General features: G+C 49.0%; 1 protein-coding gene across 2 annotated transcripts in view; it reads right to left on the reverse strand.

The window, feature by feature from the left end:
• Positions 1-37: 37 nt before the first annotated feature.
• LOC109389314 (actin-85C-like) overlaps positions 38-15,467 on the reverse strand; it is a 38,762-nt gene continuing 23,332 nt past the window's right edge. Inside the window, exons 7-10 of one of the 2 annotated variants that reach the window (XM_019654732.1) lie at positions 12,626-12,787; positions 11,780-11,968; positions 10,875-11,056; positions 38-1,235 (exon numbers count right to left, since the gene is read on the reverse strand). In XM_019654732.1, the coding sequence (XP_019510277.1) occupies positions 1,092-1,235; positions 10,875-11,056; positions 11,780-11,968; positions 12,626-12,787 (677 nt within the window). In that variant the 3' untranslated portion in view covers positions 38-1,091. The remainder of the gene's footprint in view (positions 1,236-10,874; positions 11,057-11,779; positions 11,969-12,625; positions 12,788-15,467) is intronic. The other variant, XM_019654734.1, reaches the window with a different exon arrangement.

Consider the following 15,467-nt stretch of genomic DNA (forward strand, 5'->3'; position numbering starts at 1 on the left):
CTCTGGCATCCCAAGTGAGTTCTTAACCATCGCGCCACTCGGCCGGCCCCTGGCTGTATTTCTAAAGTCACACTTGTCTAGGCGCGCTGTCTGTGCTGTTTCCTGTCACCATCTCTAACAGGATGTATTCCTTGTCTCTCGCGTCCCGCACCCTCATCAGGCAGCGTGCCTGTCGGGCTCTCCAGTAGCTCCGTCCAGCCCTCGGTGGTCCTGGGGACGGCTGCTCTGATGTCCATGGTTCCTGCCTTCCTGTGTCCTGTAGGTGTTATCTACACATTTAAACTCCGTCAAGGCCCAAATGGCCTTGATTAAGTTAATTAACTTCTCCTAGCTCCAGTCCCTGCATCATGAAACCGCTTTTAATAAAAGCCATCTTGCAGGAACGTCAGGAGGATCAAATTCGGTTCAGGATGGGAGGAATGTCCCTTGATCGTGTGCACGCTGGACGCGCCCTGACTGTGGCCCCACGGACCCAGAGCATCTGTGCCCTTCCTACCAGAGGGGTCTGCCAGGTCTATGGCAGGATGGCCCCTCCTGGCCCCTCGTGCTTGTTTGGGGACATGTGACTTGTTCTAGACACTTAATTGTGAGCTGATGTGTCGTGTGTCCCTCCTGGGCTGGAGCATTTTATGACCAATAAAGGGCCACAGTGGCACTCTGATGGTCACCCACCATGAATGACAATGTTTTAGATGGTGTCTGCTCCGTCAGCCAGGTTCTGGAGTGAGGACAATGCAGGAGACAGCCCCTGCTGACCTTCCGTGGACATGCTGCGTGAGTGAGAAATAGACTCATTTTATGGCACTGAGATTTGGGAGATGTTTGTCACTGCAGCACAGCTTAGCCACCCTGACTGATACACCGGGGGCACCAGAAATCCCCTCCCCTTCATGACTCTGCATTAATGTGGTGAGCGCCCTGTGAGCATTCCCCAAGATGCAGCAGGCCTTTAGTGACCCTTTTTATTGACGTCTGGAGTTGGAAAAGCCAGCCTCACGTTTGAGTTGGGTCTAAGCTCTGATGGATTCAGCCAAGGCTCAGCCCAGAATTGGCGCTGATGGGACAGGTGACAGGGTCCAGAAAGCCACAAATCAGAAAGCTCTCCTACTGATGGCGGCAGAACCAATGTCCTCATACTCCTTGCTGGTGACCCACATGTCTTTGAAGGTAGAGAGTGAGCACAGGATGGAACCGCCTGCCCAGGCGCCGTATACAGAGTAGGGACAGGTGGACACCTGGATGGGGGTCAAGGGAGCAGAGAGAAGGGAAGGAAGGCGGGGAGGCAAGGGAGGGGTGGAGGGGTGGAGGGATCAGAGGGCAGAGAGCGTGAGAAACCAGAATCAGAATACCACACTAAATTGGGGCCACAAACTATCAACCCCTGAACAAACTCCATGGACAGTCACTTCTTCCCCCCAGAAAATACAATTCCTTCTACCCTTTAAACATGTGTAACAGTCCACATCCTCCCACCTGTAGCTCTCTCAGATTCACTCTAAAGTACAGGACACATTCATACATATACAGTGTCTATGTGAAAGCCATATGTGTTTTGTAGAAAAGTTAGAAAGTGCAGATAAACAGAAAGAAGAAAGCCACCAGTAACCTCACCACCTAGAGAAATCCCGTCTACGTTTAGGCATCGCTTTGAAGATGGCCTCCCTCTTGTTTCGCCCTCCCTCTTACACTGACATCTGTCGAGTGTGTATTTCCTTCACTCTCAATTCTGGGAGAGCGCAGTGCCTGAGATCCAAATCAGGCCCCCTCCGGGCGGCGAGGCGATGAGCATCTCCACACCCGTTTGCCAGGTGGGACCACTGAGGCTCCGGAAGGTTAAATTCCCTTGCTCAAGGTCAGACGGTTGTCCTCCTCCCATATTCACTGACTTTCCTCGGGGCACTTGGGTTATGTTCTGATAGTACATACTTATTATTCTAAGACGGGAGGACAAATGCAACACTGCAGGGGAAAGGGGTGGAAATGAGAATTTGGAAAACCCAAGGTACAGACAGAGGTGGGAATACAGAAGACGAGTTATCACATTCCATTACTGACACCCGCTGGCTCTGTTGCACCATAGAACTGTGCTTGGCTTGGAAATGATTTGCCGGTATTGGTTAAGAGAAGAAATATTGCTGAAATTTTAAGGAAAAAAAGGACAAAAGAGTCAGAAGGCGGGGGTGAAGGGGAGCAGGTTCAGGGTCAGGCCTCAGGCACAGAAAAGAGCCAACAGCTGGCACCAGGGTCCTCCATTCTGTCTTGTCTTCCATCAGTGAGCTGTCGCCCTGGACGGGTCACCTACCCCACCGTGTCTTATCTAAGCAAACACACAAAACCAAACAAAAGGGTGCGCAAAGCTGGGCTGATGTGTGCATCAGAAGACAGCAACACTCCCAACAGGAAAACAGATAGAGGGCTGGAGCAAGCAATTACAAACATAAGCTTAAAAAGTAAGAGGGGAGATGCAAGGTGGCGGAGTAGATAGGCACTGTGCCTGCTTCCTCCCGTGAACACATGAAAATTACAACTAAGTTACAGAACAATCAGCACGGAGAACCATGTGAAGTCTGGCTGAACAGAAGTTTTATAACTAAGGATATACAGAAGCCACCGTTGAGACTGGTAGGAGGGGCGGAGACACGGAATGGGCCCCACACCTGCGTGTGACGGATGAAAATCAGGTGGGATATCTCAGCTGCAGAGGTTCCCCCCAAGGAGCGAGGGATCCCAGCCCCACACCGGCCTCCCCAGCCCAGAGTACTAGTGCCAGGAAGAGGAGCCCCCACAGTATCTGGTTGTGAAAAACAGGGGGGATTCTGACCATCCAGGTGGGACAGAAGGCGGTGGGAAACCCAGGCGTCCTCTTCAACAGCCCGCGCACAGACCCACTCGCTCGCAGGCACTCACCTTGGGCTCCAGAGGAGGGAAGGTGGCTCGGGGAGCATCAGAGACATATGGGGGTGGCCATATGAAGTGTGTGGCCTCAGGGGGGAGGCCTGGAGTACAGTCGGCATTTTCCCTGTCTGAGGTCTTCCTCCCACACAGCCGGCAGGCGGCCGCCATTTTTCCTGTGTTGAGTCCGCCCCCTACGCTTACGGCCAAATCTGAATCTGATTGGTCTAATGACCTCCGGGGTTCCACTCTGCTGACTCACTGAGACCCTGCCCCACCCAACTCCCCCAATGCCAGAGGCACCTGCTCGTAAGCAGCCAGCCCCACCTGCACTGCACTTTCTTGGAAAACTATCGGAGTCACCAGAGGGGCAGCGACTGGCCTCAGCGTGCTCTGATACTTTTGCTGAGTAGCTCTAGGCTCAGCACTGGCACCAAACCAGTGTCTATATTAACCTGGTGACCACAATTCTTTCCACTCTAGTGACTCTGAGACCTTGCCTCACCCAACTCATGTACTGCACGAGCTTCATCAGGGGCTGAAACTTAAGGCAGCCAGCAGGTGGCAGCAGGCCTCGGGGTGTCCTGGCTTTTTGCAGAGCTACCCCAGGCCCGGTACTGGTGGCAGCTGTCCTCAGTTCACAGTGTGGCCTCTCCCATGTGATCCAGGGTTAGCACAGGCAGTGAACAACCATGGATCACTCTGTGGCTCCTCTGAGGTAGCCCCCCGGCTGGTCACAGGTGGTGGGTGACCTGGGCCTGCACCGGAGCCCCTTCTAAGAAGCCCCAGGACCAACGTACTTGGAGGTTGGCTTCAGACCACAGCAGAGCACCATCCAATTAGCTCCACAAGTGGCACACACAAAAGATGGTCTCAACAGGCACCAAAGCCCACTACGGCGAATCCCACTCAGTGGGGTAAGCCTCCTGCACAGCAGCCCATAAGCTGTGGACATGGCTAAACCCCAGTCATGCCTGAGGGTCAATCCCACCCACTGATGTGCCAATAGCAATCAGGGCTCAACTATAACAGGAGGGCACACAAAACCCACACAAGGGACAATCCTGGAGAACCACAGCAGGTGACCAGGGAGACTGTGTCACTGGGCCCCACAGGGCACCTACTACATAAGGCCACCCAGCCAAGACTGGGGGACATAGCAGATCTACCTACTACATAGAAACAAACACCGAGAGGCAGCAAAGTGAGGAAACAAAGAAACATGTCCCAAATGAAAGAACAGGAGAAAACTCCAGAAAAAGAACTAAATGAAACACAGACAAGTTACCTACCAGAGACAGAGTTCAAAACACTGGTTCTAAGGATGCTCAAGGAACTTAGTGAGAACTTCACCAGACAGATAGCAAGAATAAAAAAGGACATAGAAACCATAAAAACAACCAGTCAGAAGTGAAGAATACAGCAACTGAAATGAAGAATGCACTAGAAGGAATCACCAGCAGACCAGATGGAGCAGAGGATTGAATCAGTGATTTGCAAGACAAGGTAGCAGAAAACACCCAACCAGAACAGCAAAAAGAAAAAAGAATCAAAAAAATTGAAGATGGTTTAAGAGACCTCTGGGACAACATCAAGCATACTAACATTCACATCATAGGGGTACCAGACGGAGAAGAGAGAAAGCAAGGGATTGAGAACCTATTTGAAGAAATAATGACTGAAAACTGTCCTAACCTGTGAAGGAAATAAGACATACAAGCCCATGAAGTGCAGCGAGTTCCCAACAAGATGAACCCAAACAGGCCCACACCAACATTATAATTAAAATGACAAAGGTTCAAGACAAAGAGTGAATCCTAAAAACAGCAAGGTAAAAGCAACTAGTAACTTACAAGGGAGCCCCCATAAGATTGTCAGCTGATTTCTAAGCAGCAATTTTGCAGGACAGGAGGGGTTGGCACAAAATACTCAATGTGATAAAAAGCAAGGACTTATAATCAAGGGTACTCTACCCAGCCAGGCTATCATTTAGAATCAAAGGACAGATAAAGAGCTTCCCAGACAAGCAAAAGCTAAAGGAGTTCATCACCACCAAACCAGTATCACAAGGGATGTTAGAGGGACTTAAGATAGAAAAAAAAATCATGAATAATAACATGGCAATAGCTACATATCTATCAACAATTTCAATGTAAATGGATTAAATGCTCCAATCAAAAGACACTGTAGGGCTGAATGGATAAGAAAACAAGACCCTTACATATGCTGCCTACAAGAGACTCACTTAAGATTGAAAGACAGGGCCGGCCGAGTGTCGCGCTGGTTAAGAACTGGCTTGGGACGCCAGAGGGCCCCGGTTCGGATCCCACATATGAGGGCCAGTGACACTGCCCTCCACAGCTAAGATGCTGAACAACAGCTCAACCTGGAGCTGGGCTGCCGTGAGTTGCTGGCGACGGCGTAGGCTGCAGCCCCTGCTGCAGTGGGTTGCTATGGGCTACCGTGTGTAGCCAGCAGCCAGCGTGAGCGGCCAGCAGCCGCAGTGAGCAGCCGTCCAGAAGCCTGTGACGGATCTGCCTCACCCGGGAAGAGCACAATGATGGTGCCAACTTGGGCCAGTGAAGCAATGTCCTCCACAACTAGATTGAAGAACAAAAAACGACAGCAACTTGTCTGTTCCCCTTCCCCCAATTCCCCAGCAATGTTCCCATCCCCCCAATTCACCAATAAAAATCTTTAAAAAAAAAAAGATTGAAAGACACACAGACAGAAAGTAAAGGGATGGAAAAAGATATTTCATAAAAATGGAAATTAAAAAAAACAAAAAAATTGGGGTAGCAATGTTTATACCAGACAAAACAGACTTTAAAACAAAGGCTATACCAAGTGACAAAAAATGATCCAGTAATCCCACTTCAGGGTGTTTATCTGAAGAAACCCAAATGCTACTCAAGTGGACGTGTGCATTCATATGTTCATTGCAGCATTGTTTACAATAGCCAAGATGTGGAGGCAGCCTGGGTGTCTGTCGATGGAAGAATGGATAAAGAGGAGGTGGTGCATATATACAGTGGAATATTGCTCTGCCAGGGAAGGGAATGGGTTCTTGCCATCTGCAGCGGCATGGATGGACCTAGAGGGTGTTGTGCTGAGTGGAATATGTCAGAAAGAGAAAGACAGATGCAATGTAATTACGCTTATATGTGGAATCTAAGGACAAAATTAACCAACAAAACAGAAACAAACTCATAGATACAGAGAACATTTGATGGTTACCAGATGGGAGGGGGTTTTGGGGTATGGGTGAAAAAGGGGGAAGGGGTTAAGAAGTACAAATTGGTTCTTACAAAGTCGTCATGGGGATGTAGGTACAGCATAAGAAATATAGTCAATAATATTGTAATAACTGTGTATTGTGTCAGACAGGTACTAGATTTGTTGGGGTGATAGAAGGGAAGGAGTTGGGGGTAGGGTGAGAAAGGTGAGGGGATTAAAAAGTACAAGTTGGTAGTTACAAAACAGTAATGGGGATATAAAGTAAAGCGTAGGGAATATATTGGGCTGTTGGAAAAGTCATGATGCATTTTTGCAACAAAAAACATAGAAAAATATGTCATGACTTTTCCGACAACCCAATAGTCAATGATATGGTAATAACTATGTATGGTGCCAGGTGGGGACTAGACTAGTCAGGGGAATCACTTCTTAAATTATGTAAGTGTATAACCACTATGATGTACACCTGAAATTAATATAAAATAATATTGAGTGTCAACTTAATTGAAAATTTTAAAAAGGAGAGAAAAAGATGAAGGGGAATAAGAGGTCCAAATTTCCAGCTATAAAACAAATAAGTCATGGGGGTGTAATGTACAGCACAGGGAATATAGTCAATAATATTGTGACAGCATGGGATGGTGTCAGATGGTTGCTGGGCTTATCATGGTGGTCACTTCTTTATAAATGTTGAATAACTATGGTGTTCACCTGACACTAATATTGTATGTTAGCTATATTTTAATAAAAATCTTCAAAAAAAGCCAACAAAAAACCGGGTCAGCTGAGTGGCTCCTTGGTTAAGAGTTGGCTTGGGAACACGAGCTCTGAGCAGCAGGGCCGCCGGTTCAGATCCCACATGGGCCAGTGACACTGTGCCCTCTACAGCTAAGATGGTGAACAACAACTCGACCAGGAGCTGGGCTCCCGTGAGTTGCCAGTGACGGCATAGGCTGCAGTGGAGCTGAAGTGGGCTGTTGTGAGTGGCCGCGAGTTACCGTGAGTGGCCAGTAGCCAGCGTGAGCGGCCGGTAGCTGGAGTGAGCTGCCGTCCAATGGCCAGCGACCGATATGCCTCAGCCAGGAAGAGCGCAATGATCACAATACCAACTTGGGCCAGTGAAGCAACATCCTCCACAACTAGACTGAAGAACAAAAGGACAGCAACTTGTCTGTTCCCCTTCCCCGATTCCCCAACACAGTTCCCCTCCCCTAATTCCCCAATAAAATCTTTAAAAAATAAAATAAATAAATAAAAATAAACAAGGGGCCGTCCGAGTGTCTCAGTTGCTTAACAGCATTGCTGGTTCGATTCCCACATGGGTCAGTGAGCTGCGCCTGAGCTGAGCTGCTGCTGAGCTGCCAACAGGTGACAGGATGGCTCAGCTGGTGAGAGCACGTGCTCCTAGCAACAAGGTTTCTGGTTCTACTCCACATGGGATGGTGGGCTATGCCCACCCGCAACTAAGATTGAACATGGCATCTTGAGCTGAGCAGCCGCGAGCTGCTGACAGGTGGCTGGATGGCGACTGGAATTGGAGCTGAGCTAGCTGCGCCCTCCACAACTAAGACCGAAGGACGACGACTTGGCTGTTCCCCTTCCCCAATTCCCCAACACCGTTCCCCTTCCCCAATTCCCCAATAAATCTTAATAAATAAATAGATAAATAAATAAACAAACGAAGAAAAGAGAAAAACTATAGCCAGCTAGGAAACATGAGCACAACCGTTCACCTTTGTTAGTCATTAAAGGAATACAAGTTAAAACAGTCACTTGCTTTCCACCTCTCCAGTTGGGAAGAGAGTTTGAACCTCGATGGCGCCCGAGCTGGAGTGCCCAGGTAGGGGAGCTGCCTCGCCTGCAGGATGGGGCTGGAGGCTTCGAGGGCAGTGTGGCCATATGCTCCTAAAGCCTTCAACTGCACACATTCCCAGCTCAGGAAACCCACGTGTAGAGGTGGACGCTATGGGAGGAAAACCATTCTAAAGAGATAAGGGGAAATGACGGCCGAAATTGTCTCCCGAGAACATTATGATCACAGCATTTAGGCTGCTGGGAGAGACCACCGTTTTAAAGTTGGCCCCACGGGAACGAGCTGCTCCCTAATGGGGGACGAGTTCGCTTCAGGGAGAGAACGCCTCTCTTCTTTAGGGGAACAATGTAATGGGCTCTGTGGATGATTACAGGTGTATCCACAACCCCTTCACCACCAGACATAGTCTAGACAGGAGAGAAATTCGTTTCAATACAGTTACAAAAAATGGGTGCTTCCTTCAAGTTTCATATGGAGGTCTTGGGGGGTTGGGGGGACCTTGAGGACTCAGAAGAGAGGTGAGTGGAGGAGCTCGGTCCAGAACTCAGCTCAGCCACAGGCTGGCAGGACAAAGCCGACAGGGAAGGAAAGATGACCAGGGAGGCAGCCTTTGCAAAGGTGGTTGGAAACTTCGGATGGGATCACCTTTCCGTTTGTCTTCCCCTCCGGGCGAAGCGGCACCTTCTTTTTGGATTTGGGGAAAGTTCATTACAGGCAGCGGCCGCTGCTCAGATGCCCTTGGCAATGGGAACGACAGCTCGCCAACAGCGTGTAAACGTCTGGCGTCACGTGACAGGTGCAGGAGGGCCGCAGACTTAGTGGGTGGGATGGCAGGTTGGGAACAGTTTTCAATATTACAGGCATTTTTGTAGCATCACATAAGATCATATAAGGAAGACTGCGGACTCAGGAAGCGCAAAGACAAGGGGTACACGCTCTCCTCTAAATATGTGGGATGCGTAAACTGTTTCATGTGGGGTGCAGTGTTAGAAAGCAGGGATGGTCTCCAGTACGACATGGATTTTTACCTTATAGAGAGGCTGCCGACCTCGGACATGAGCGGCAGGAGCGTGTGAGTGTGTGAGTGTGAGTGTGTGTGTCTGTGTGTGTGTGTGTGTGTCCGCGCACGTGCAGTACCAGAGGGTGTATCCCTCCCCAGAACTCCCTCTCGCATTGTCCGGTGACAGTCCCTGCTCTGCAGGAGGGACAGACCAGACCCAGAATAGGATGTTTATTCCGGGTTCACTGCCACACATCGCCCTGGGTGACCAAGCCCACTTCTCAGTTCTCATTTGTGGGAGCAAACCCTTGCCGATTGAGGAAAAGACTGGAGTCAGGGTTGGGGTGACAGTAAAGGCTCAGAGGTTGCAGGTGGTGGGGGGAGGGGTGAACAGGAGGAGCACCGGCATTTTGAGGTGAATTGTGGCACAGTTACAGAAGGGAGGCTGTCCTGCAGGATGACACTGTGATGGTGGCTGCAAGACACTGAATTCTCCTCACAGCCACAAAATGTGCCACACCGAGAGTGAGCCTTCGACTTCAGCTAGTGATAATGGTATCGGTTCATCAGTGGTGATGACTGCTCTCACTCATGCAAGATGTGAGGCGCATGTCACAGGGGACGCTACGTGGGGGGGACCTGTGTCACAGGAGGGGGAGCTATGCAAAGACTCTATTGTCTGCTCTAAAACATAAAGCCTATTGTTTTTACAATAAAGACAATTTGAAGAGGTGGTGGGATGATGGGGGAGCCCCCAAAGGGGCCGGGGGCCGGGCAGGGTTGCTGACTTCCTACGGCCGGTCAGGACGGGCTTGAAGGCAGGTCGGGTCTTCTGGGTACGCTGAGCCAGGGAAGCCTTTTGCATCCTGTCTGCAAGCGTGGCCTCTCTGGGTCACCAACCTCCCTCTCCATGGAGGGTCACTTGAGTTCGGTCCTTGTCCCTGTCTGTCTAAACTCCTCTGTGCAGTCCCGTCTGTCTGTAAGCACCACGCCTCCACTGAAGATGTCACACGTGCCCCAAACGCTCTGTATCCCACCCCGACATCTGCTCTCCAATGACAGGAGGCGTCTCAAACTCGCCGGGTCCAAAGCACTCTTGACGTCTCCGGACGCTGCGCCTACCACGCTGTTGTTCATCTCAGGGTGGCATCTGCATGTCCCCAGGTGTTCAGGCCAGAACACCGGGAGACACACCTGGCTCCTCTCCCTCTCACAGCCCACATCGACTCTCCCTGCAAATCCTGTCACCTTGGCTTTCACGTGTATGTGGAGTTGAGCCACCTCCATCCCTGCACTGCCTGCTCGGAGCCACCAGCATCTTTGCTGGAATCCTGGCACCACCTTCCACCTGCATCCCGACAGCCTGCTGTCCCCATCCCGACGGCGTCCCCCGACCCGGCAGCCCGAGCCCTCCTCCAGGGCCTGGTGCAGTCGTGTCATTGCTCTGCTCAGACCTTCCGGTGGGTTCCAGTTTCTCTCAAGGTAAACGCCTTCCACAGCTTCTCCAGCCTCGTTTCCCCTTCTCCCTTTCTCAGCCCAGCCAACCCTTCCCACCCCTTCCTCCAGGAAGGGAGCCTCTGGGCTGCTGCATGGGCTGTTCCCTCTGCCTGAACACTCTTCCCCAGATGTGCACACGGCTCCCCCTCACCTCCTTCACACGTTCACCCACGTGCCACCTTCCTGAGAGACCTCCCTCCCACCGCCGCTCAGACCGCCCCCTCCTCCGCTGCTTCCCCGCGTGCTTTGTAGCCCCTTCCAACAGAAACTTCCATGGACATGGGCCTGCGGTGTCCACTGCGCCCCCCACCGGAACGGAAGCTCCAGGCGCTTGCCCCTTCTGTTTGCTGATGCTCCCTGAGCCAGGACACGTGCCTGGCACCTCAGAGGCTTCCAGAAATACCTGGGATGACTCGGGTGGGTGGGAGGACATACCCTCACGTGAATGGTGGGGGACACCAGTGTTGAGAGCTCTCTCTGCATCCGGAACCTCAGGCCTAAGCAGGAGCCTGTGCCTCCGGAAAACACCACGTGGCCAAAGAGGCTCTTCCAGAGGGCGGGGCTGCAGGAGCTGATGCTGCGGAAGGCGGTCATGTGGATACCCAGGCTGTGTCGCCCTGGCAGGGAGGGCGGAGGAGAGGACGTGGGGACAGGGCTGCGGCTGGCTGCACGCCTGGCCCCCCAAGTCTCAGCAACCAGTGCGGCGGGCAAACGTCAGCCCCACCCAGCAGTCATGGGACTCAACCGCTGATGACTGAGTAATAACTGCTTATTCACCTCTCTCAACCAGGGAACTCACACCCAAGGGTTACTGACAAGTATGCATTTTTAATGCCTTGGTACCAATTACACGATTCATAGGAATCCTCTAGGATGTGCCTAGCCCAAAGAGTGTGTGCAGTGAATGCTCTGCTCTCCTCATAATTACGGTTATTCTCACACTCATGTGCTCTGCTATCCTCATAATTACGGTTATTCTCGACTCACTGTGGAGTATAAATAATACAAATGAAAGAGAAAACTTGCAGCCCAGCACACTAGTTAATCACACATGACAAATATTTAACACTCCCCAGTGGGTTTCCTCATCTGTAACATGGGATAATAAGAGATGTGGGGGAGGACCATGAGATACAACCCATGAGCAATGGTCAGCAAAGTGACAGGCATATAGTAGGTGCTTAATAAGTAGTAGATGATAGCAGAGGAAGTTTTGAAATTGCCATATTTGCTACCCAAAGTAGAATCCCCTCCCGGCTGCCCCAGCCTGTGCCCCTGACAGTGAGCCTGGCTGTCTGTTTGTCTGAGTCTGGGCTCACCTGTCCTCCCTACCCACTCACCTATGAGGTCTGTCTGGAAAAGCACTTCGGGACAGAAGAAACTCTCTGGCCCAATGTCGATCTCCCGGCCATCAGGCAGCTGATATTTCTGTGTGGAAGAAGGTGAATGGGCTTCTATTTTTTCCTTGTCAAAGTCCAAAGCCACATAGCAACATTTCTCTTTCATGTCCCGGATGTACTCCCGGTCACCTGTGAAAGAAAGGCAGTGGGCCAGATAGAAAAGGGTACACAGGTAAGATGAGGTCACAAAAGAGCACCACCTAGAGAGCACCATCCTGAAGATGCAGTGCCTTGTGGTGGGGATGAGACAGAGTGACTGTAGCTCTTTCCATCACCATCACCATCCTCACCATCACCACCATCACCATCACCATCACCATCACCATCCTCACCATCACCATCATCACCATCACCATCATCACCACCATCATCACCACCACCATCACCATCATCACCACCACCACCATCATCATTCTCACCATCATCACCATCACCATCACCACCATCACCACCACCACCACCATCACCACCACCATCACCATCACCACCATCACCACCACCACCATCACCATCACCATCACCATCATCATTCTCACCATCACCACCATCACCACCACTATCACCATCACCACCATCACCATCATCATCACCATCGTCATCACCATCACCCTCATTGTCATTATCAATCCACTAAATGTCCCTAGACATAAGATGGGTTGTTTTTAGAACCTGGATGATGGTCAAGTAACCTCAGCTTTACAAACTGAAGGCTGTAGGTTAAGCAAGTCAAATAGGACATTACACTTCAGGGACTGGTTTATCTGGCCAAGAATAACCATTTCCTACCTGTGCCCGTAAACGAGTGCCCCCTTTTTGACAGGAGTTGCAGGAGGTACAAGGTTATATCTTGGCCTGCCATGTCCATCTTCATGGTCGACTGGTGCAGAGGACAGCCATCAGTGATGGGCACGAAGTATGTCATTCCTTCTCCAGATTCGATGGTTGTTCCTACACAAGAGAACACGCTGGCCTCATGATGCAGAGTGCATGGCATCTCTCATCAATGGTCAGGTCTGCAGGGAGAGACGGCAGAGAGGGAATGACTGGAGGGGGAGTCAAGGGCCTGAGGAGCAAACTTTCTCCCTCCACACAGTCAGACCAGGGGCTGGCTTTTTAGACAGGAAGGCTGCAGCTATTTTTATTAAACCATAGATACAGGAATTGGCAGCAGCTGCCAAAGAGGTAAAAGCAGAAGAACACCACTCTGCCCTAACACCTTTTTCTCTAAAGAACTGTCTGTGTGGATGGGGACCTGGGGCGTCTCTGGGTGGCACTGGAGTGGCCAGAGCATCTGAATGCAGTTAGCACGGCTTCTCCAAAAGGATGTGACATGGGGATGGGAACATGTGGCCTCACTTTGTGTGACATGGTGCCTTCTGGAACCGTCCAGAGCTGATTAGGGTCTGGGTAGTTGGCATCTTTCACCTGTCGAATCTGGCAACCAAGAACCTCAAATTTAAGGGAAGCGAAATGAGTCGAGAAGAACTCCACATCTACCTAAGGTGGGGAACAAACAGTGGGTCCCGCCCCACCTGGAACACCTACAAAAGAGGACAAAATACAGGAAACGACAGTTTTCTAGGTGCTGGACATCAGGCAACAAAGGACAGCGGTCCCTGAGAGGCAGGACATCACAAGAAACATCAGTCGACCATCGTCCCTCAGGCACATAGACACAAAACTCCCAAGCAAAATTTCAGCAAATTGAATTTGACCGCATATCAAAAGTATAACATGTCATGGCCAAGTGGGTTTTATCTCAAGAATACAAGGTTGTTTTAACATTAAAAAAATCAATCAATGTAATTCACCATATTCAAGAGCTAAAAAAGAAAATCCAGATGATTGTATCCACAGATGCAGAAAATGCATTGGACAAAACTCAACATCCATTCATAAGAAAAAAAACAACTCTCAATGAACTAAGAATACAAAAGCACTTCCTCACATTGATAAAAGATGTCTGTGCAAAACCTACAGCTAACATTGTAGTCAGTGGTAAGACTGAGCAATTTCCCTCTAAGATCAGGGATAAGACATGCTTTGTACTGGAGATTCTAGCCAGCGCAACCAAGTAAGAAATACAATAAGAAGCATCCAGTTTGGAAACAAAGAAGTAAAACTATCTATAGACAACATGATTGCCTAAGTAGAAAATCCTATGAAATCTACAAAACAAAACAAACAAACAAACAAAAAACAACCAACACAGATGAGTTTAGTTAGGGTACCAGGATACAATACCAATATACAAAAATCAACTGTATTTCTATATACTAGCAATGAACAATCAGAAATTCAAATAAAGGTATCGTTTACAATACTGTAGTTTCAAAATACTATTGAAACACTTAGAGATCAATCTGACAAAAGATACGCAGGATTCGTAGCCATACACTATTAACCACAAAAGATTGCCAAGAGAAATGAAAGAATATCGAGAAAGTATATACCATATTCATTTGCTGGAAGACTCAATATTGTTAAGATGTCAGTTCTCCCCAAATTGATCTACAGGTTCAGTGCAGCTCCAATCAAAACCTAAAGAGGCTTTTTTTTTTAGCAGAAATTGAAAAACTCATTATAACATTCATATGGTAATGCAAAGAACCTAGGATGGACAAAACATTATCAAAGACAACAGACCAAAGGTGTAGCACTAATGCTTTTATTCCAAGACTTATAAAGCTACAGTACATAATCAAGACAATGTGTATTAACCTACAGTTACACAAATAGATTGATGGGACAGAATAGAGTATAGAAATAGACCCACACATATATTTATATTTTCAAAAAAATGTGTAAAGGCAACTCAGTGAAGAAAACAGTCTTTTCAATAAGTAACATGGGAACAATTGGACATCTATACGTATTTTAAAAACTTCATTTGCACTTTATACTATATAAAGATGTATTCAAAATGGATCATAGAACTAAATGTAAAACTAAAAATTATAAAACTCCTAGAAGAAAACGTAGCAGAACACCTTTGGTTTCAGCATCTATTTCTTAGACATGACACAAAAGCAAGAGTCACAAAAAACCAATCTGATCAATTGGACTTCACTGAAACTAAAAACTTCTGTTCTTCAAAAGACATGGCGAGAGAACGAAAACTCAAGCCATAGACTCAGAGCAAATACTTGCAAAACACACATCTGATAACAGACACACCCAGGATACGGAAAGAATTCTCAAAACTCACACATAAACAACCCAGTGTTAAAATTGGGTAAAACATTTGAACAGACACTTCACTGGGGTAGGTACGTGGATGGTAAACACGCATCTGAGAGGTACTCAACATCGCTGGTCGTTAGGGAAATATGAACCAAAACCGCAGTGGGACACCACCACACACCCATCAGAAAATTAAAAAGACCGACCATGCCAAGTGTTGGTGAGGACATGGGGGAGCTGGAATGCTCTCATGGGGCTGGCCGGCAGGAATGCGAAACCGTGCACGCAATCACTTTGGCAACTAGTGTGGCAGATTTCTGACAACATTAAGCATACACCTGCCATGTGACCCAGCCGTTTCACTTCTACACATTTACCCCAACGAAACGAAAGCACACGTCCGTGCGAAGTCTTGTACACACATGTTCACAGCAGCTTCCTAGCA

This window comes from Hipposideros armiger, unplaced genomic scaffold (assembly GCF_001890085.2).
Source record: "Hipposideros armiger isolate ML-2016 unplaced genomic scaffold, ASM189008v1 scaffold_228, whole genome shotgun sequence".
Classification (NCBI taxonomy): Eukaryota; Metazoa; Chordata; class Mammalia; order Chiroptera; family Hipposideridae; genus Hipposideros; species Hipposideros armiger.